We start from the raw sequence: 21,702 nt of genomic DNA, 5'->3' as shown, positions 1-21,702 counted from the left end.
TCATAGGCTGGCGTCGGTCTACTCTGAAGCAGAGAATGGGCTCCAGCAGCTTTCAATACTGATCATCATAGGCTGGTACCGGTCTACTCCTCAACAGAGAAGGGGCTCCAGCAGCTTTCAATACTGCGATCATCATAGGCTGGTACCGGTCTACTCCTCAACAGAGAATGGGCTCCAGCAGCTTTCAATACTGCGATCATCATAGGCTGGTGTCGGTCTACTCTGCAACAGAGAATGGGCTCCAGCAGCTTTCAATACTGCGGTCATCATAGGCTGGCGTCGGTCTACTCCTCAACAGAGAATGGGCTCCTGCAGCTTTCAATACTGTGATCATCATAGGCTGGTACCGGTCTACTCCTCAACAGAGAAGGGGCTCCAGCAGCTTTCAATACTGTGATCATCATAGGCTGGTACCGGTCTACTCCTCAACAGAGAATGGGCTCCAGCAGCTTTCAATACTGTGATCATCATAGGCTGGCGTCGGTCTACTCTACAGACCTGATGAAAGCCAATGAGTGGCCCACATTACGGGGACAGAAGTTAGGGCAAGTGAACACGACGACACCATGCAGGGGACATGTGTGTCCCATCAAGTGTTCACTGTGTGCTGCCGCCCCACCCCATGAGTAGGCCGAGGCTCGGCCGACAAACAGTACAGAAACATGGACTGCCCCGTTCATTTGAGTTGAACGTTTTTGGGTTTTCTAAAGGATGATGTTCTGCCTGTTATTATTCAACTACATTTCTCTCATCGTGGCTGGCGTGAAAAGCGTAACCAGTGAAGATGTAACGATGAGCTGCTTCACGTTAGATCTGGTTCGATCCCAGTAGAACTGGTCGGTGGAGATCCTGTTTTACTGCACCGTGTTCATGGAACCGCTTGTCTGTTCAGCTCTTTGAGTGCTTTGTCTGATTGAAGCTCCCATCCTCACAACTTGTGAATTTAGAACCACTTTGCACACTTCTGCTGCGTGGGACGCTTACAGCTTCCATCTCGCCGCCTGGTTAAGTTGTAGCAGTGCTTGTGGTAGAAACAATCCACTTATTTGTTAACTAGCTACTCGTCTGTTTTGATCTGCAGATTTGGAAATACTTGATTTAATTATTTGGGAGTGACATTTGCTGTATTTGAGTTCTCAGAACAATTTCTGGTAGAAACCACAAATGTCTGGGGTGCACACAGCTCTGAGATAGCTAGAGTTAAAAAACATGAGCACGTGTTCTGCAGTTTGTCTGATCAGGAACAATTGGAGAATACTGCAGGGTGGGATTATAAATATAAACTAATTATGCTTCTGATATGAATAATTATGTGAGTGATGATTTTTTCAGCTCGCACCCCCTACCAATGGGTGGTGTTAGAGATGCCTAGTGGAAATAAATCCTGTAGCTGGCCCCCAGGTACAGAGGTGGTGAGTAAAAATGTAGAGAGCTGACTGGTGTGAATTAAAGTGTCCAGCAGCGCCTACGCATTCTGCAACTTGTACAGAGTTAAGTTTCCTGCATCCCCGCGTTCCCTTCTAACGCTTAATGAAATCATTTCCTTTGGGAGCCACACCGTGTGTATTACTATGCTTGCCTCCTCATTCCTTTGGGGATAGCAGGTTGCTCCATGAAGTTCAGTGTTTCCATTGACGTCATCTGCAGAGTGATCACCGGGCCGTCTGCAAACCCGCTGTGAGCGTTAAGAAGGGGATATTAATTACAAAGCAGGTGACCAGCTTGACATACCTACAAGAAAAGTAATCGCTGATTTCCGCATAAACGAGACCATGAAGCTATCTGCATTCTTTCCGAGTCACAAATACTGGCCAGAAGGAGCCAGACTACATGTGATACGACCAGGGATTTGAGGTTATCTTAATCGATTTTAACATTTTTGAAACTCGCCTTAACTGTTCATGGTATTTGATCTGCCAGCTTGGTACCAAGGACATTGCCATGGTGTTATTGGCTAGATGGAGTGTGGCTTGAACGAGTTAGCTCTGCCCCCCACTGGCAGAGAATTAGCAAAGCCACAATCTGCAGGCGTTAAGGTGCAGCAAGCGCACTCGGTCCACATGTTATTTTGCAGCTTGACCTCTGTTAAAGAGTGAAATGAAGCCTCCACGTGAGTTCACACTGCACACTGCGCTGTGGCTTCACAAAGCAAACTGAAGAAGTCCTAAGTCGACAACTACTTGATTATCTTCAGTTTAACTAAACGTTTGGAGGCGTTTTGATGCCCTCACTGGATGCTAGGATTAGGCAAAGCATCATTCGTGTGTCCAACTTTTGAGTCCCTGTTGTTAATAACTTTCCGCTGTACAAGTGCACGGTACTTACTTTGTTGCCCCTTCCCCCGCGTGGCTACTCCCTTCTTTAGTGGGTTCTTGAGTTATGTCCCAAACACCCTTATAAAAGTGGGTTCAACTGAAGACTGCACATGAGGCCTTATGAAGAAATTGTTCTGACTTCCCTTTTGTTCTTTTCTTTGGCAGGCATGACATATTGAAGACCAGGTTGGACTCTCTCCGGGGAGAAGTCCTGAAGAAGGAAAAGGAGACGGAGCAGACAGTCCAGGCGCTGAGGCAGCAGGTGGAGGTATGCATGGGCATGGTGTGTGTCAGACCCCGGACCCTCATGGAGACACTGTGCATTGTTGGGTGACCACTCATCCTGCAGGACTCCCCTCCCCAGGGAAGCATGAAACACACCATGTGCGTCACGGGGTCTTTGGTACTTGGAATGGAGTGTCGCTTGGTCCAGCACATACTGACCAGCAAACTGCAGTGGTCTGGGCAAACACACTATCTGGATCCCTGGATTCAAGCTGCCTCCCACTGTCAGAGCAGCCATGCGCCGCAGTACATTTGCAGGTTAAAGCCCCCTGTCTGACTATTCAACCCCCCCCCCCCCCCCACCCCCCATCCCCTCCATCCCCTCCAGAGAGCCGTGTGAGCAGAAGGTTTACTCTTGGCAGTACGTCTCACCCATCCGTTCTCTTTCCACAGCATCTGCTGGATGACAAGGCGTCTGTGAAGGCGCAGGTCACCTCCCTGCTGGGGGAGCTGCAAGAGAGTAACGACTGCCTGAAGGAGTGCGGGGCCGAGAAACGCAAACTGGAGGACAGGTAAACACTGCGTCAGGATTCGATGCTACGGTGACTAGCACCTGCATTTGTGTGGTCAGTTAGGGATGCTGCCTTTAGTTTTGTCTGGTGCTTGTGCTCTTGGAGCTCTTCCCCTCATCATCTCCTTGTGAATGAGACATGTCCTGGTTCCTTAAGCGACAGCAGGGGTGTAGAAGCATGGCTCCCGGAGTCCTTCGAAGGGGCTGTCTTCCTTGGTAAAGTCCAGCCGGGCTGGCTGAATACTTAAAAGGCTCACGCTCGTGTCCTTTATGTCCCTGGGACACGTGCAGATAAACAGCGAGATATATCAGGTCTGATCTTCACCTGCTCCAGTGGTGATTTCCTTTCCTGGGGTGGACGCCCCAACTAATACTAGTACCTTCATCGGCGGGTGGAGGGGCCTGAGCCTATCGGCATCCACAACACCTCACAACGTTTAAGCTTTTCTTTCAGCTTCTAGTAAAACCAATAACTGTTCAAGGATTTGTCAGGATGTCCAAAGCCGCGTCAACTGCAGGCGCTCAGTCTGCCCACCCAGGGGTCTATTAAAATCAAGGACCAGTGAACTGTTCTGTACCTCTCTGACCGTCCTGAGTAGGAGGAGCCAGCCCGGATGAGGCCAGCCCACATCATAGCCAGGTCCACACTATACCTCTGTTTCAGTTCGCGAAGGAACTATTCCAAAGTTCATGCTACTCTATTTATGTCCAAGCCTCTTTCCCCCACCCCAGTCCTCAGATAATCACAACCTGGACTTCAGACCGAGCTCCTCTAGAAAGCCAGCTGCCCCCAAAAGCTCTTCACACGTGCATTTAAAGGCCATGTCTATCCTCTCGCCCACTGGAATGTGTAACCCTAGATTGCTGACAAGAATAAAAGGTACCTACTTAGGAAGTAGATTTTATTTTACGTTTCACAAGTCTACCACATGGCACTGTGAGAGATGATGCCCTCAGCCCTTCCTGGCTTTTCAGCCAGCAGCATGTTGCTTTGTGGGACTTGTACCTTGTCATGCTGGGCCTGCAGTGACCGCGCTAGAAGCACAGTGCTGTTGGCTAAAACGCCTGAACTGGCCGAAAGTGGTACACACAGTACTGGGTACGCATGACATGGAGCCAACTTGACAGCTGTGTTTAAGATTTTACAAAGTTATCTTGCCCCTTTTTAAAAACTGCTTCTTTCACACGAAAATAAAAAAGTAAACTGTGCTCGCTTATTTTGTGAAAGTTCACACTGCCACTCACATCATCAAACTGACGCAGGTACTAGCTGTTGAAAGGTCTGTATAAAGAAATTAGTAGCTTGATTTTTGCAATGCAAATAGGTTTTTCTGCTAAATTGTGTTAAATCAATCATGTTTCTAATTCTGTGTAAACGCTCATAAAAACTTTGGTTGTGGTAAGTTGATGTAAAAAGAAAAATATTCCAGCGTGTGAGCTTGAGGAGATAAACATATGTCTGACACAACACCGCTTTTTAGTAAATGTTTAATTGTATTTTTTGGCTCAGTTGGTTTGCGATGGAATGTGTATATGCTTCTATTATTTGCTTATTTGTTGTGTAAATGACAGGTGTAAGAAACAGACTTTTTGCAGGGTTACCCCCACCTTTTCCCCCATCGAGACCACTAGGTACTGGTGTAATGACTCTGAAATGCCTTGGGCCCTGCAAACAGGGCTCCGTGCATGTGGTCTGACCCTTAAGATGGTGTATGTCGCTTTGGCTTATACCAGACTGGCGTAGGCGGACTTACTTGAAGCTCCCAGTATATGTTACTTTGGGGCATGTATTTTAGAAGGTCACTCCAGGGATGGCCACACTGGTGGTGCCTCCCTGGGTGTGACCCAAGTAAAACTTGTCTCCCAGTTCGCCACTGCAGACTGGAAGAGCAGTTTTTAAACTGCGAGCCCAACTTTGCCATTTAAAGCAATGACCAAGCCAAAACCTCCCTGTGTAGTATGCAAGTCATCCGTATGGCAGGCCTACTGGGCCCTGAGGGAGGGTGCAACATATTTCATGGACAGAGCAGTAAAAAAGCGGAACTTGTTTTAACTGTGGAAAGACCAGGTTGCCCTGTTGAAGAGTATAAAGTTGCACACTGGCCTCTCAGCTGTGCTAACTTCTGAACGGTGCGACCAAAGTTGATATTACAAGGTATCGAACAACTCTGTTTCATTAAGCTTGACATGATTATCATGTCCAAATGAATGTAACGTGTGCCATGTGAAACTTTTAGAATATAGACACGTTGTTGCATCTAACTCTCCTGTGCTCCTGCATTGGGTTGTCCTTGAGACGACTTTCTACCCTCCTGGGGAGACGTGCCAATGACTCCCAGGACAGCACACGATAGAAGCCTGCACTAGAGATAGGTTACCTCTCCCTGGCAGGAAGCCGTATGGGTGTTGGCCAAAAAGCTGAACTTCAATGGTGAAGCCGCCTTGAAGGGCAAATGTCGAACACTTGGGAGAGGGGCTGCCCCGTTGTTTAGGTAGGCAGGCTCGCACTCGGGAATGAGATGGGACCAGGTGGTCAAACCGCTTTTCCAGGTGCATGTAGCCCCCTTGGTAGCCACACCTCTGGGTTGGGCTTAAGAGCTCTGGACGCCGAGAGAGGTGTCCTGCCACGTTGGGAGTGGGCAGATTGGTGCATCCTATGATAGCCAGATGCCACACTTCTAGGAAGTGGTCAACAGGAGGGAGGGGACCTGGTAGCCAATTGGCTACCAGCTGCATCCTACCCTGAGGGCACTTTCTGAGCATAAATAGGGCAAGCAGAACTCATATCTTATCTGGACTGGTTGAAAGTCTGAAGAAGGACTGCCAAGCTGCACCGAGGATCCGGCAAAGAGAAAGGTTTGCAAATCAGTGGGACTGTGCCTGCCGTATCCTGCTCATGTTATGTTATGTTATACAGTTTATTAAGCGCACAGCTGCCCCAGCAAAGGGGTGCCCGGCGCTAATCCCAAGTGAAGAAACATAGCTGAGGAGAGACAAAACGGAGAAACACTATTTCTCCGGAAATAGATACGTTTTAATGGCTTTTCTGAATTGCAGAACCTCCTTGATCTCTCGAATTTGAACTGGAAGTAAATTCCAAAGCGTTGCTGCCAGGAGCCGAAAGGAACGACCTCCTGCTCTACTGCGCTTAAACCGGGGGATAACCAACAGATTTTGTCCTGCCGACTGCAGAGACCGCGTGGGCATGTACAGATTAAGCAGTGGGCTCAGCAGTTTAGGAGTGGATAGTCTAATGATTTTAAAAGCGATACAAAAAGTTTTAAACTGTATCCACTGAGCCACAGGAAGCCAGTGAAGTTTCCAGAAAGTGGCCGATGTTGGACTAAAACGTGGCAAACCTATTAATGCTCTGGCAGCAGAATTTTGGATCCGTTGAAGGCGGGTAATTTCCGCCTTGTTAGCCCCAATAAGTAGCGAGCTCGCGTAATCCAGCCTTGAAAGTACCGTCGACTGAACAATTAGTTGTCTAGTGGCGGGGTCGAAAAATTTCAAAACTGGCTTAAGGCAGCGTAGAATGCCAAAACACGTGGCAGCAACCTTTTTCGTATGGACAGAGAAACTGAGCTCTGAATCTAACCAGACTCCCAAATTCTTCACTTCATTCTTCGGCATCGGGGCTGTCCCCAAAGAGGATGGCCACCAATGGTCGCCCCACAGGCCCACATTCCTACCGACCAACAGCACTTCCGTCTTAGCAGCATTTAATTGAAGACAATTAGCTGTCATCCAATTAGCAACTGCTGCCAGTCCTGCTTTGAATCTATTGTGGTCCATGGTAGAGCCCTCCGTTAGGCAACCACTCGCTGCGTATCGTCAGCATGGGAAACTATGTTAAGACCCCATGTTTTAGCGACCGCAGCCAGTGGTTATATGTAGAGATTGAACAGGGTGGGGCTCAAGTCTGAGCCCTGAGGGACACCCTGCTCAATCAAACGCGCCCCAGAAAGAAAGGGAGGAGTGGAGACACGGAATGTTCTACCGGTCAGAAAAGAACGGAACCAAGCAAGAGCCTTATCCAGGATTCCAGCCTCTTCAAGACGGTGGAGAAGGATCTGATGGGAGACAGTGTCAAAGGCGGCACTGAGATCCAACAGGACCAGTGCCGCCATTTGACCATTGTCCATAGTGGAACGAAGGTGCTCAGTCACAGCCAGGAGCGCCGTCTCCGTGCTGTGACCGGACCGAAACCCATGTTGGGTGTCATCCAAAACGTCACCTGCACTCAATGTTGGTAAGAACTGAGTTCACGTGAGACTCCGCAATCTTCGCCGCCCAGGGTAACAAAGATATGGGCCTGAAGTTTTCTGGTTTTAGTGGGTCTAACGTGCGTTTTTTTTCAGACTAGGTGACACCCAGGCCTGCTTCCACCTGGCTGGGACAGTGGCCGTAGCAAATGAATTATTAACAAGGTTCAGCAAGGGAGGCAGACAATAAAGGGAAAGCTCTCGAAATTGCTCTGGTTTTAAAGGGTCATCTGGGGAACCAGATTTAATCTGTCCAGTAAGCTTATCAAACTCTTCTCTAGATAGTTCAGGAATTGTAGACATCTTAGAGACTAGACCCGGTGGAGAGCCAGAAACAGAGCTATCTTGTGGCACCGGGACAAAGGCTTGATAAATGCCCCGAATTTTGTCTACAAAAAAGGTAGCCAGTTCTTCACATAGGACAGCCGAGGTCGGGCAGCATTATCCGATTTTTTTCATATTTAACTCGTTAAGAATTTTAAAAATAAACTTTAGCAGGATTAGTGCTGGCTTTTATTTCAGAGGCATAGAAGGAGAATACAAGTAGTCTCCGGACCCAGCCGAAGCAAGAGAATCCAAGGGTCCGTTGGCTGCCCTCCTGTTGGCAGCACAGGACACAGCAGCTGAAGAAGCCTGCTGGGGTGAGCTGGTGGTCCAAATCTTCAAGCCACTGTTTCTCGTTGCCGTACAGCACCAGAGACCAGGATCAGATGTGTAAAGTTGCACCCAGGTTCGCTGAACCCGGGAGAGACATCTGAGTGCAACTTGGTTGCCTAGAAGGCAAGTTACCGTCAAGGTAGGATTCCATTGTGACCATATGCAGGGTGACTGGTAGCCCAGTAGCAACTGGACTTCCGCCTTCGATAGGCGTCAACAACTGCACTTCTGCCTTCGATAGGCGTCAACACCTGTGGCCAGGAGCCCTTTACCAAGCTCGTGGATCGAGGAGTAGCCGCAGGAAGACCCTGTAGACTGCATCGCATCCACAAGATCCTTGAGCATCTTAGCATCGTGTATCCCTCGCATCAGGACCACTCCAAAGGAACCCATAGCAAAGAGCTAAAGGTTTCTGGAACTCACTGAAGAGTGCTTCTACCTCTGAGGTAACTGTTTCTGAGGCCCTTGCTAGTCTCCCTGACTCACTTCATGCAGGAGTTGGGTGTCTAAAGTAACTATAAGGATCCACATTGACACTAGCTGAAAGTTTTCCTTGAAAAAGTTTCTACAAGTCAAATTTGTTGATTTTTCCAATGGTTGTTCACAGTTATGTGAAAAAGTACATATTTACTGTACATTGTAAATTCTATATCTCCAGAACCCTCTGGTTGATCTTTTTTGTTGTGGTGCCTAAAATAAATAAAGATAGTCTATTTTTAGGTTTCGCCTAAGCAGTGCGTGCAGTGTCTCGTTGCGGTTTTCCGATATGGCAAACACAAGGAGATGATGGAGGGAGCGCTGAAACTTTTCAGTCAAAGATCTAGGTTGAATCCATCGTTCTTTAGCTCACTTTGCCACCACAGTTCAGACCCAGCTATATGCAAATCAGTCTGACCCTGTGCCTCATGGGAACAGTCCAGCCCGAACTGCCAAGCCATGTCTTCCCTGGACCGGAAACAAGCTTCCCAGGACCGGTTTCTGGGTAACACTCCTCATCAGACAGGCTAGCTTGAATCCAGTGGCAAAGTGAGTAAGGGACCCACGTCTGCCAACTTAGGGCGAGCAAAGCAAACACAAGGAGCTGATGGATGGAGCACCAAAACTTTCCAGACACTCACCCCCGGTCTTAGATCTGGGTTGAATCCATCATTCTTTAGCTCACTTCGCCACCTCCGTTCAGACCCAGCTATAGGCCAGAACCTGTGAGTAATTTTCTTTTCTCATCTGATTATTGCCCTTGGCACTATTCTTACACCTCGTATATTTCTACCATGGCCTCCACCAATGTTAGCAGCTCAAGGACACCCTTGTGGAGGGCTTGGTGTGTGGTCCCGAACAAGTGGTTTGTGAGCCTGTTTTATCCAGTGACTACTCCTTCATCTCTCCTGTCCCTGCAGCCTCCGCAGCACCTGCAATGAGACCGTTCAGCTGAAGCGGGAGAAGGAGGCTCTGCAGCAGCAGCACAGTGTGCAGGCGGATCAGTATCTGATGCAGGTGCAGAACCTGGAGACGGCCCTGAAGATGGAGCGTCAGAATGCTTCGGAGGACAAGTGAGTGTCTGGAGCCGTCTGAGGGCGCTGGGTAGGAGCAGATGGAGTGTTCGAATGCTTCGGAGGACATGTGAGTGTCTGGAGCCGTCTGAGGTGGACTGGGTAGGAGCAGATGAAGTGTTCTAATGCTTCGGAGGACAAGTGAGTGTCTGGAGCCGCCTGAGGTGGACTGGGTAGGAGGAGAGGGAGCGTCAGAATGCTTCGGAGGACAAGTGAGTGTCTGTAGCCGTCTGAGGTGGGCTGGGTAGGAGGAGAGGGAGCGTCCGAATGCTTCGGAGGACAAGTGAGTGTCTGGAGCCTTCTGAGGTGGGCTGGGTAGGAGGAGAGGGAGCGTCAGAATGCTTCGGAGGACAAGTGAGTGTCTGGAGCCGCCTGAGGTGGACTGGGTAGGAGCAGATGGAGCGTCAGAATGCTTCGGAGGACAAGTGAGTGTCTGGAGCCGTCTGAGGTGGACTGGGTAGGAGCAGATGAAGTGTTCTAATGCTTCGGAGGACAAGTGAGTGTCTGGAGCCGCCTGAGGTGGACTGGGTAGGAGGAGAGGGAGCGTCAGAATGCTTCGGAGGACAAGTGAGTGTCTGTAGCCGTCTGAGGTGGGCTGGGTAGGAGGAGAGGGAGCGTCCGAATGCTTCGGAGGACAAGTGAGTGTCTGGAGCCTTCTGAGGTGGGCTGGGTAGGAGGAGAGGGAGCGTCAGAATGCTTCGGAGGACAAGTGAGTGTCTGGAGCCGCCTGAGGTGGACTGGGTAGGAGGAGAGGGAGCGTCAGAATGCTTCGGAGGACAAGTGAGTGTCTGGAGCCATCTGAGATGGGCTGGGTAGGAGGAGAGGGAGCGTCAGAATGCTTCGGAGGACAAGTGAGTGTCTGTAGCCTTCTGAGGTGGGCTGGGTAGGAGCAGATGGAGCGTCCGAATGCTTCGGAGGACGTGTGAGTGTCTGGAGCCATCTGAGGTGGGCTGGGTAGGAGCAGATGGAGCGTCCGAATGCTTCGGAGGACATGTGAGTGTCTGGAGCCGTCTGAGGTGGGCTGGGTAGGAGCAGATGGAGCGTCCGAATGCTTCGGAGGACAAGTGATGTGTCTGGAGCCATCTGAGGTGGGCTGGGTAGGAGGAGAGGGAGCGTCCGAATGCTTCGGAGGACAAGTGAGTGTCTGGAGCCATCTGAGGTGGGCTGGGTAGGAGGAGAGGGAGGGTCCGAATGCTTCGGAGGACAAGTGAGTGTCTGGAGCCATCTGAGGTGGGCTGGGTAGGAGGAGAGGGAGCGTCGGAATGCTTCGGAGGACAAGCGAGTGTCTGGAGCCGTCTGAGGGGGGCTGGGTAGGAGCAGATGGAGCGTCCGAATGCTTCGGAGGACGTATGAGTGTCTGGAGCCATCTGAGGTGGGCTGGGTAGGAGGAGAGGGAGCGTCAGAATGCTTCGGAGGACAAGTGAGTGTCTGTAGCCGTCTGAGGTGGGCTGGGTAGGAGCAGATGGAGCGTCCGAATGCTTCGGAGGACATGTGAGTGTCTGGAGCCGTCTGAGGGGGGCTGGGTAGGAGCAGATGGAGCGTCCGAATGCTTCGGAGGACAAGTGATGTGTCTGGAGCCGTCTGAGGGGGGCTGGGTAGGAGCAGATGGAGCGTCCGAATGCTTCGGAGGACAAGTGATGTGTCTGGAGCCGTCTGAGGGGGGCTGGGTAGGAGCAGATGGAGCGTCCGAATGCTTCGGAGGACAAGTGATGTGTCTGGAGCCGTCTGAGGGGGGCTGGGTAGGAGGAGAGGGAGCGTCCGAATGCTTCGGAGGACAAGTGATGTGTCTGGAGCCGTCTGAGGTGGGCTGGGTAGGAGGAGAGGGAGCGTCCGAATGCTTCGGAGGACAAGTGAGTGTCTGGAGCCATCTGAGGTGGGCTGGGTAGGAGGAGAGGGAGCGTCCGAATGCTTCGGAGGACATGTGAGTGTCTGGAGCCGTCTGAGGTGGGCTGGGTAGGAGCAGATGGAGCGTCCGAATGCTTCGGAGGACAAGTGAGTGTCTGGAGCCATCTCAGGTGGGCTGGGTAGGAGGAGAGGGAGCGTCCGAATGCTTCGGAGGACAAGTGATGTGTCTGGAGCCGTCTGAGGTGGGCTGGGTAGGATGAGAGGGAGGGTCAGAATGCTTCGGAGGACAAGTGAGTGTCTGGAGCCATCTCAGGTGGGCTGGGTAGGAGGAGAGGGAGCGTCCGAATGCTTCGGAGGACAAGTGAGTGTCTGGAGCCATCTGAGGTGGGCTGGGTAGGAGGAGAGGGAGCGTCAGAATACTTCGGAGGACAAGCGCGTGTCTGGAGCTGTCTGAGGGGGGCTGGGTAGGAGGAGAGGGAGCGTCCGAATGCTTCGGAGGACAAGTGAGTGTCTGTAGCCGCCTGAGGTGGACTGGGTAGGAGGAGAGGGAGCGTCAGAATGCTTCGGAGGACAAGTGAGTGTCTGTAGCCGTCTGAGGTGGGCTGGGTAGGAGCAGGTGGAGCGTCCGAATGCTTCGGAGGACGTGTGAGTGTCTGGAGCCATCTGAGGTGGGCTGGGTAGGAGGAGAGGGAGCGTCGGAATGCTTCGGAGGACAAGTGAGTGTCTGGAGCCATCTGAGGTGGGCTGGGTAGGAGCAGATGGAGCGTCCGAATGCTTCGGAGGACATGTGAGTGTCTGGAGCCGTCTGAGGGGGGCTGGGTAGGAGCAGATGGAGCGTCCGAATGCTTCGGAGGACAAGTGATGTGTCTGGAGCCGTCTGAGGTGGACTGGGTAGGAGCAGATGGAGCGTCCGAATGCTTCGGAGGACAAGTGATGTGTCTGGAGCCGTCTGAGGTGGGCTGGGTAGGAGGAGAGGGAGCGTCCGAATGCTTCGGAGGACAAGTGATGTGTCTGGAGCCGTCTGAGGTGGGCTGGGTAGGAGGAGAGGGAGCGTCCGAATGCTTCGGAGGACAAGTGAGTGTCTGGAGCCATCTCAGGTGGGCTGGGTAGGATGAGAGGGAGCGTCAGAATGCTTCGGAGGACAAGTGAGTGTCTGGAGCCGTCTGAGGGGGGCTGGGTAGGAGGAGAGGGAGCGTCAGAATGCTTCGGAGGACAAGTGAGTGTCTGGAGCCGCCTGAGGTGGACTGGGTAGGAGGAGAGGGAGCGTCAGAATGCTTCGGAGGACAAGTGAGTGTCTGGAGCCATCTGAGGGGGGCTGGGTAGGAGGAGAGGGAGCGTCAGAATGCTTCGGAGGACAAGTGAGTGTCTGGAGCCATCTCAGGTGGGCTGGGTAGGAGGAGAGGGAGCGTCAGAATGCTTCGGAGGACAAGTGAGTGTCTGGAGCCGTCTGAGGGGGGCTGGGTAGGAGGAGAGGGCGCGTCAGAATGCTTCGGAGGACAAGTGAGTGTCTGGAGCCGCCTGAGGTGGACTGGGTAGGAGGAGAGGGAGCGTCAGAATGCTTCGGAAGACAAGTGAGTGTCTGGAGCCGCCTGAGGTGGACTGGGTAGGAGGAGAGGGAGCGTCAGAATGCTTCGGAGGACAAGTGAGTGTCTGTAGCCATCTGAGGTGGGCTGGGTAGGAGCAGATGGAGCGTCCGAATGCTTCGGAGGACGTGTGAGTGTCTGGAGCCATCGGAGGTGGGCTGGGTAGGAGGAGAGGGAGCGTCCGAATGCTTCGGAGGACGTGTGAGTGTCTGGAGCCGTCTGAGGTGGGCTGGGTAGGAGCAGAGGGCGCGATTGGGCTGCGAGAACTGGGCAGCAGCTTATAATAGGACATCCCAGGAGTTTCTCAGGGAGGCGGGTTATGGTTGCTAGGACAACAGACACTACAGTACCTCCTATCTTTTCTCTACTCCCAGGAGAAAGCTGGCGCAGTTGCAGGCAGCTTACCACCACCTCTTCCAGGAGTACGATGCCCACATCAAGACCAGCATGGAGAATGCCAAGAAGAACCCGGTGTGTAGCCCTCCCTCTCCGTTCCCCACTGCTCTCCTTACCTGGGTTCTGCCCCTCCCCTTCTTCTCTCACCCTGCCCCTCCTCCTCCTCCTACTCTCACCCAGCCCCTCCTCCTCTCACCCTGCTCCTCCTCCTCTGACCCTGATCCTCCTCCTCTGACCCTGCTCCTCCTCCTCTGACCCTGCTCCTCCTCCTCTGACCCTGCTCCTCCTCCTCTGACCCTGCTCCTCCTCCTCTGACCCTGCTCCTCCTCCTCTCACCCTGCTCCTCCTCCTCTCACCCTGCTCCTCCTCCTCTCACCCTGCTCCTCCTCCTCTCACCCTGCTCCTCCTCTTCTCACCCTGCTCCTCCTCCTCTCACCCTGCTCCTCTCACCCTGCTCCTCCTCTCACCCTGCTCCTCCTCTCACCCTGCTCCTCCTCTCACCCTGCTCCTCCTCTCACCCTGCTCCTCCTCTCACCCTGCTCCTCCTCTCACCCTGCTCCTCCTCTCACCCTGCTCCTCCTCTCACCCTGCTCCTCCTCTCGCCTCGCCTCCTCTCACCCTGCTCCTCCTCTCGCCTCGCCTCCTCTCACCCTGCTCCTCCTCTCGCCTCGCCTCCTCTCACCCTGCTCCTCCTCTCGCCTCGCCTCCTCTCACCCTGCTCCTCCTCTCGCCTCGCCTCCTCTCACCCTGCTCCTCCTCTCGCCTCGCCTCCTCTCACCCTGCTCCTCCTCTCGCCTCGCCTCCTCTCCATCGTTTGCACTGTGACATCTCCTTCTCCTCTGTGCTCAGGCAGTAGACTTGGATGACTTGAAGCAGCAGCTGCAGCAGGCGGAGGAGGCGCTGGTGGCCAAGCAGGAGCTGATTGATAAACTGAAGGAGGACGCAGAACACTACAAGACCCAGCTGGAGACCATCCCGGTCTTAAAGGCCCAGGTGAGACTGTGGGAGGAGGAGCAGAAGTGACGACACCTTACTCTGAAGGCCCACTAAGACAACGAGGAGGCTTTGTCCTAAAGCGCCAGGTGTGACTGTGCGAGGCAATAAACATGGGCTTCGTCCTAATGACAGGAGTGAGATCATGAGGCGTGGAAGGCGAGGCGTTGTTCTTAACCCCTTCGACGCTCATGACGAGCCCAGCTCGTCATGGAGTTTCCATTGATTTCAATGGAAATTACATTAAAAGCCATAAAACACCTTAGCATCCAAGTGGTTAAAGTCCACCGAGACCTTGAGGCCTCGTCCCAAAGGCCCAGAGGAAAGTAAGGGAGGGGTGCGAGGCGGTGGAAGTGCAGCCCCTCATTAAGACCCATATTTACAACAAGGGGTGGTGAGGGACAGAGTCTCTGAATTAAGCAGAGTACTCTCACCCAGTCAAGAGATCAGGGCTTGATCCAACACCGTTTTTTAGCTCACTGCACCATCCCAGTTCAGAACCTGGCTGTATGCAAATTAGTCTGTCCCTGGCCCAGTGCATCATGGGAACAGGGCAGACCAGACTACAAAAGCCAATTCTTATACTGGGAAGGAAACAAGCTTCCGGGGACCGGTTTCTGGCATTTCAGCCGTCTTCGGCCCGGCTTGCTTGAATCCTGATGGTGCAATGAGCAAGGGACTCACATCTGAGTATACCCTTCCACGCTTAGGGTGGACAAAATATTTAACAACAAGGGGTGGTGATGGACAGAGTTTCTGAATTAAGCAGAACACTCTCACCCAGTCAAGAGATCAGGGCTAGATCCAACACCGTTTTTTAGCTCACTGCACCATCCCAGTTCAGAACCTGGCTATATGCAAATTAGTCTGTTCCTGTCCCAGTGCATGATGGGAACAGGGCAAACCAAACTACCAAGCCAATTCTTACACTGGGAAGGAAACAAGCTTCCGGGGACCGGTTTCTGCCATTTCAGGCGTCGTCGGCCCGGCTTGCTTGAATCCTGATGGTGCAATGAGCAAGGGACTCACATCTGAGTATACCCTTCCACGCTTAGGGTGGACAAAATATTTAACAACAAGGGGTGGTGATGGACAGAGTTTCTGAATTAAGCAGAATACTCTCACCCAGTCAAGAGATCAGGGCTAGATCCAACACCGCCCAGGTGAGAGTAAGGAAGGGATGAGAAGCAGCGGATGTGCGACCCCCTCTTAACGGCCCAGGTGAGAGTAAGGGAGGAATGAGAAGCAGCGGATGTGCGACCCCCTCTTAACGGCCCAGGTGAGAGTATGGGAGGAATGAGAAGCAGTGGAGGTGCGACCCCCTCTTAACGGCCCAGGTGAGAGTAAGGAAGGGATGAGAAGCAGCAGAGGTGCGACCCCCTCTTAACGGCCCAGGTGAGAGTAAGGGAGGGATGAGAAGCAGCAGAGGTGCGACCCCCTCTTAACGGCCCAGGTGAGAGTAAGGAAGGGATGAGAAGCAGCAGAGGTGCGACCCCCTCTTAACGGCCCAGGTGAGAGTATGGGTGGAAAGAGAAGCAGTGGAGGTGCGACCCCCTCATAACGGCCCAGGTGAGAGTAAGGAAGGGATGAGAAGCAGCAGAGGTGCGACCCCCTCTTAACGGCCCAGGCGAGAGTAAGGAAGGGATGAGAAGCAGCAGAGGTGCGACCCCCTCTTAACGGCCCAGGTGAGAGTAAGGGAGGGATGAGAAGCAGCAGAGGTGCGACCCCCTCTTAACGGCCCTGGTGAGAGTAAGGGAGGGATGAGAAGCAGCAGAGGTGCGACCCCCTCTCAACGGCCCAGGTGAGAGTAAGGGAGGGATGAGAAGCAGCAGAGGTGCGACCCCCCTCTTAACGGCCCAGGTGAGAGTAAGGGAGGAATGAGAAGCAGCAGAGGTGCGACCCCTTCTTAATGGCCCAGGTGAGAGTAAGGGAGGAATGAGAAGCAGCAGAGGTGCGACCCCCTCTTAACGGCCCAGGTGAGAGTAAGGGAGTGATGAGAAGCAGCAGAGGTGCGACCCCCTCTTAACGGCCCAGGTGAGAGTAAGGAATGGATGAGGAGCAGCAGAGGTGCGACCCCCTCTTAACGGCCCAGGTGAGAGTAAGGAAGGGATGAGAAGCAGCAGAGGTGCAACCCCCTCTTAACGGCCCAGGTGAGAGTAAGGAAGGGATGAGAAGCAGCAGAGGTGTGACCCCCTCTTAACATCCCAGGTGAGAGTAAGAAAGGGATGAGAAGCAGCAGAGGTGTGACCCCCTCTTAACGGCCCAGGTGAGAGTAAGAAAATCGATGAGAAGCAGCAGAGGTGCAACCCCCTCTTAACGGCCCAGGTGAGAGTAAGGAAGGGATGAGAAGCAGCAGAGGTGTGACCCCCTCTTAACGTCCCAGGTGAGAGTAAGAAAGGGATGAGAAGCAGCGGAGGTGCAACCCCCTCTTAACGGCCCAGGCGAGAGTAAGGAAGGGATGAGAAGCAGCAGAGGTGCGACCCCCTCTTAACGGCCCAGGTGAGAGTAAGGGAGGAATGAGAAGCGGTGGAGGTGCGACCCCCTCTTAACGGCCCAGGTGAGAGTAAGGAAGGGATGAGAAGCAGCAGAGGTGCGACCCCCTCTCAACGGCCCAGGTGAGAGTAAGGGAGGGATGAGAAGCAGCAGAGGTGCGACCCCCTCTTAACGGCCCAGGTGAGAGTAAGGAAGGGATGAGAAGCAGCAGAGGTGCGACCCCCTCTTAACGGCCCTGGTGAGAGTAAGGGAGGGATGAGAAGCAGCGGAGGTGCGACCCGTCTTAACGGCCCAGGTGAGAGTAAGGAAGGGATGAGAAGCAGCTGAGGTGCGACCCCCTCTTAACAGCCCAGGTGAGAGTAAGGGAGGAATGAGAAGCAGCAGAGGTGCGACCCCCTCTTAACGGCCCTGGTGAGAGTAAGGGAGGGATGAGAAGCAGCGGAGGTGCGACCCGTCTTAACGGCCCAGGTGAGAGTAAGAAAGGGATGAGAAGCAGCGGAGGTGCAACCCCCTCTTAACGGCCCAGGCGAGAGTAAGGAAGGGATGAGAAGCAGCAGAGGTGCGACCCCCTCTTAACGGCCCAGGTGAGAGTAAGGGAGGAATGAGAAGCAGTGGAGGTGCGACCCCCTCTTAACGGCCCAGGTGAGAGTAAGGAAGGGATGAGAAGCAGCAGAGGTGCGACCCCCTCTCAACGGCCCAGGTGAGAGTAAGGGAGGGATGAGAAGCAGCAGAGGTGCGACCCCCTCTTAACGGCTCAGGTGAGAGTAAGGAAGGGATGAGAAGCAGCAGAGGTGCGACCCCCTCTTAACGGCCCTGGTGAGAGTAAGGGAGGGATGAGAAGCAGCGGAGGTGCGACCCGTCTTAACGGCCCAGGTGAGAGTAAGGAAGGGATGAGAAGCAGCTGAGGTGCGACCCCCTCTTAACAGCCCAGGTGAGAGTAAGGGAGGAATGAGAAGCAGCAGAGGTGCGACCCCCTCTTAACGGCCCTGGTGAGAGTAAGGGAGGGATGAGAAGCAGCGGAGATGCGACCCGTCTTAACGGCCCAGGTGAGAGAAAGGAAGGGATGCGAAGCAGCTGAGGTGCGACCCCCTCTTAACAGCCCAGGTGAGAGTAAGGGAGGAATGAGAAGCAGCAGAGGTGCGACCCCCTCTTAACGGCCCAGGTGAGAGTAAGGAATGTATGAGAAGCATCAGAGGTGCGACCCCCTCTTAACGGCCCAGGTGAGAGTAAGGGAGGGATGAGAAGCAGCAGAGGTGCGACCCCCTCTTAACGGCCCAGGTGAGAGTAAGGGAGGGATGAGAAGCAGCAGAGGTGCGACCCCCTCTTAACGGCCCAGGTGAGAGTAAGGAAGGGATGAGAAGCAGCAGAGGTGCGACCTCCTCTTAACGGCCCTGGTGAGAGTAAAGAAGGGATGAGAAGCAGCAGAGGTGCGACCCCCTCTTAACGGCCCAGGTGAGAGTAAGGAATGTATGAGAAGCAGCAGAGGTGCGACCCCCTCTTAACGGCCCAGGTGAGAGTAAGGGAGGAATGAGAAGCAGCGGAGGTGCGACCCCCTCTTAACGGCCCAGGTGAGAGTAAGGAAGGGATGAGAAGCAGCAGAGGTGCGACCCCCCCTCTTAACGGCCCAGGTGAGAGTAAGGGAGGAATGAGAAGCAGCAGAGGTGCGACCCCTTCTTAACGGCCCAGGTGAGAGTAAGGAAGGGATGAGAAGCAGCAGAGGTGCGACCGCCTCTTAACGGCCCAGGTGAGAGTAAGGAAGGGATGAGAAGCAGCAGAGGTGCGACCCCCTCTTAACGGCCCAGGTGAGAGTAAGGGAGGAATGAGAAGCAGCGGAGGTGCGACCCCCTCTTAACGGCCCAGGTGAGAGTAAGGAAGGGATGAGAAGCAGCTGAGGTGCGACCCCCTCTTAACGGCCCAGGTGAGAGTAAGGGAGGAATGAGAAGCAGCGGAGGTGCGACCCCCTCGTAACGGCCCAGGTGAGAGTAAGGAAGGGATGAGAAGCAGCAGAGGTGCGACCCCCTCTTAACGGCCCAGGTGAGAGTAAGGGAGGAATGAGAAGCAGCAGAGGTGCGACCCCTTCTTAACGGCCCAGGTGAGAGTAAGGGAGGAATGAGAAGCAGCGGAGGTGCGACCCCCTCTTAACGGCCCAGGTGAGAGTAAGGGAGGGATGAGAAGCAGCAGAGGTGCGACCCCCTCTTAACGGCCCAGGTGAGAGTAAGGGAGGAATGAGAAGCAGCGGAGGTGCGACCCCCTCTTAACGGCCCAGGTGAGAGTAAGGGAGGAATGAGAAGCAGCGGAGGTGCGACCCCCTCTTAACGGCCCAGGTGAGAGTAAGGAAGGGATGAGAAGCAGCAGAGGTGCGACCCCCTCTTAACGGCCCAGGTGAGAGTAAGGGAGGAATGAGAAGCAGCGGAGGTGCGACCCCCCTCTTAACGGCCCAGGTGAGAGTAAGGGAGGAATGTGAAGCAGCAGAGGTGCAACCCCCTCTTAACGGCCCAGGTGAGAGTAAGGAAGGGATGAGAAGCAGCAGAGGTGCGACCCCCTCTTAACGGCCCAGGTGAGAGTAAGGGAGGAATGAGAAGCAGCAGAGGTGTGACCCCTTCTTAACGGCCCAGGTGAGAGTAAGGGAGGGATGAGAAGCAGCAGAGGTGCGACCCCCTCTTAACGGCTCAGGTGAGAGTAAGGGAGGAATGAGAAGCAGCGGAGGTGCGACCCCCTCTTAACGGCCCAGGTGAGAGTAAGTGAGGAATGAGAAGCAGCGGAGGTGCGACCCCCTCTTAACGGCCCAGGTGAGAGTAAGGAAGGGATGAGAAGCAGCAGAGGTGCGACCCCTTCTTAACGGCCCAGGTGAGAGTAAGGGAGGGATGAGAAGCAGCAGAGGTGCGACCCCCTCTTAACGGCCCAGGTGAGAGTAAGGGAGGAATGGGAAGCAGCGGAGGTGCGACCCCCTCTTAACGGCCCAGGTGAGAGTAAGAGAGGGATGAGAAGCAGCAGAGGTGCAATCAATCAATCACTCAGAGTACTTGTGGAGCGCGCTACTTACCCGTGAGGGTCTCGAGGCGCTGAGGGGAAGTGGGGTTGGGGCTACTGCTCAAGAGCCAGGTCTTGAGGAGTCTTCTGAGGGCGAGTAGGTCTTGGCTCTGCCGTATGTGGGTGGGGAGGGTGTTTCATATCTTGGCGGCGAGGTAGGAGAAGGATCTGCCGCCGGAGGTCGTTCGTTGGATGCGGGGGACATCGGCGAGGGCGGAGCTGGCAGAGCGGAGCTGGCGGGTGGGGGTGTGGAAGTTTTGTCTGCTGTTAAGGTAGGCTTGTCTGGTGTTGTGGAGTGCTTTGTGTGCGTGGGTGAGGAGCTTGAAGGTGATCCTCTTGTCGACGGGGAGCCAGTGTAGGTCTCAGGTGGGGGGTGATGTGGCTGCGGCAGGGGACGTTGACGATCAGTCGTGCGGAGGCGTTTTGGATGCTTCGTAGTCGTCGTAGGTGTTTGGCTGGGATTTCTGCGTAGAGTGCGTTGCAGTAGTCCAGTCTGCTGCTGATGAGGGCCTGTGTCACCGATCTTCTTGTTTCGGTCGGGATCCACTTGTAGATCCTGTGGAGCATGCAGAGGGTGTTGTAGCAGGAGGAAGAAACAGCGCTGACCTGCTTAGCCATGGAGAGGGAGGAGTTGAGGATGAATCCTAGGTTGGGTGCATGGTTGGTGGGTGTTGGTGCTGTTCCCAGTGTGGTCGGCCACCAGGAGTTGTCCCAGGCTGAGGGGGTGGGTCCGAGGATGAGTACCTCCGTCTTGTCCGAGTTCAGTTTCAGACTGTTGCTCCTCATCCAGTCGGCGACGGCCATCATTCCCTCGTGGAGGTTGGTTTTGGCGGTGTGAGGATCCTTGGTGAGGGAGAGGATGAGCTGGGTGTCGTCGGCGTAGGAGATGATGTTGAGGTCGTGCTGACGGGCCACTTGTGCGAGGTTGAACCACGTCGGGCTGAGCCCTGGGGGACGCCGCAGATGATGTTGGTGACTTTGGATCGGAAGGGTGGGAGGCGGACGCTCTGGGTTCTGCCGGAGAGGAAGGACTTGGTCCAGTCGAGGGCCTTCTCCTGGATTCCGGCTTCTAGGAGGCGTGTCTTTAGAGTGCGATGGCAGACCGTGTTGAAGGCGGCCGACAGGTCCAGGAGGATGAGGGCTGATGTTTCGCCGTTGTCTAGTTGGCGCCTGATATCGTCTGTGGCGGCGATGAGGGCTGTCTCAGTGCTGTGGTTTCGTCTGAATCCGGACTGGGACGGGTCCAAGATGTTGTTGTCTTCCAGGTGGCGGGCCAATTGCCTGTTGACGATTTTCTTGATGACCTTTGCCGGGAACGGGAGCACGGAGATGGGCCTGAAGTTCTTGAGGTCTTTGGGGTCCGCCTTGGGCTTCTTGAAGTGGGCGTTTATTTCGGCGTGCTTCCAGCTTTCCGGGAATGTCGCTGTTCGAAGGAGATGTTGATGACCTTCCGTAGTTGGGGTGCGATGGCTGCTTCTGCTTTGTTGATTACGTGGTGTGGGCATGGGTCTGACAGGGATCCTGAGTAGATGGAGTTCATGACCTCGCGTATCTCGTCGTGGTTGACGTTGGACCAGGAGGTCAGGCGGATGGCGCTGGTGGTGTTCGCAGGGGAGGTGGAGTCTGGCATAGTCGGGGCGGTCGTGGTGTTGAAGCGGTCGTGGATGTCCGCGATCTTGCGGTGGGAGAAGATGGCTAGTGAGTCGCACAGTTCTTGTGAGGGCGGGATGTCGTTGGCGCTGGGGTTGGAGAGTTCCTTTACGATGCTGAAGAGCTCTT

The 21,702-nt window shown here is 54.1% G+C and overlaps 1 protein-coding gene across 7 annotated transcripts in view; it reads left to right on the top strand.

The window, feature by feature from the left end:
* IKBKG (inhibitor of nuclear factor kappa B kinase regulatory subunit gamma) overlaps positions 1 to 21,702 on the top strand; it is a 147,879-nt gene that overhangs the window by 101,827 nt on the left and 24,350 nt on the right. For all 7 annotated transcript variants that reach the window (XM_078664530.1, XM_078664527.1, XM_078664531.1 and 4 more), the window contains 5 exons: positions 2,481 to 2,583; positions 2,994 to 3,112; positions 9,431 to 9,583; positions 13,386 to 13,482; positions 14,257 to 14,400. In XM_078664530.1, coding sequence (XP_078520656.1) covers positions 2,481 to 2,583; positions 2,994 to 3,112; positions 9,431 to 9,583; positions 13,386 to 13,482; positions 14,257 to 14,400 — 616 coding nt within the window. The remainder of the gene's footprint in view (positions 1 to 2,480; positions 2,584 to 2,993; positions 3,113 to 9,430; positions 9,584 to 13,385; positions 13,483 to 14,256; positions 14,401 to 21,702) is intronic.

Source organism: Lissotriton helveticus, chromosome 10, assembly GCF_964261635.1.
Source record: "Lissotriton helveticus chromosome 10, aLisHel1.1, whole genome shotgun sequence".
NCBI classification, from domain to species: Eukaryota; Metazoa; Chordata; class Amphibia; order Caudata; family Salamandridae; genus Lissotriton; species Lissotriton helveticus.
The sequence above is the reverse complement of the archived record's forward strand: the minus strand, read 5'-3'. Positions and strand labels throughout refer to the sequence as shown.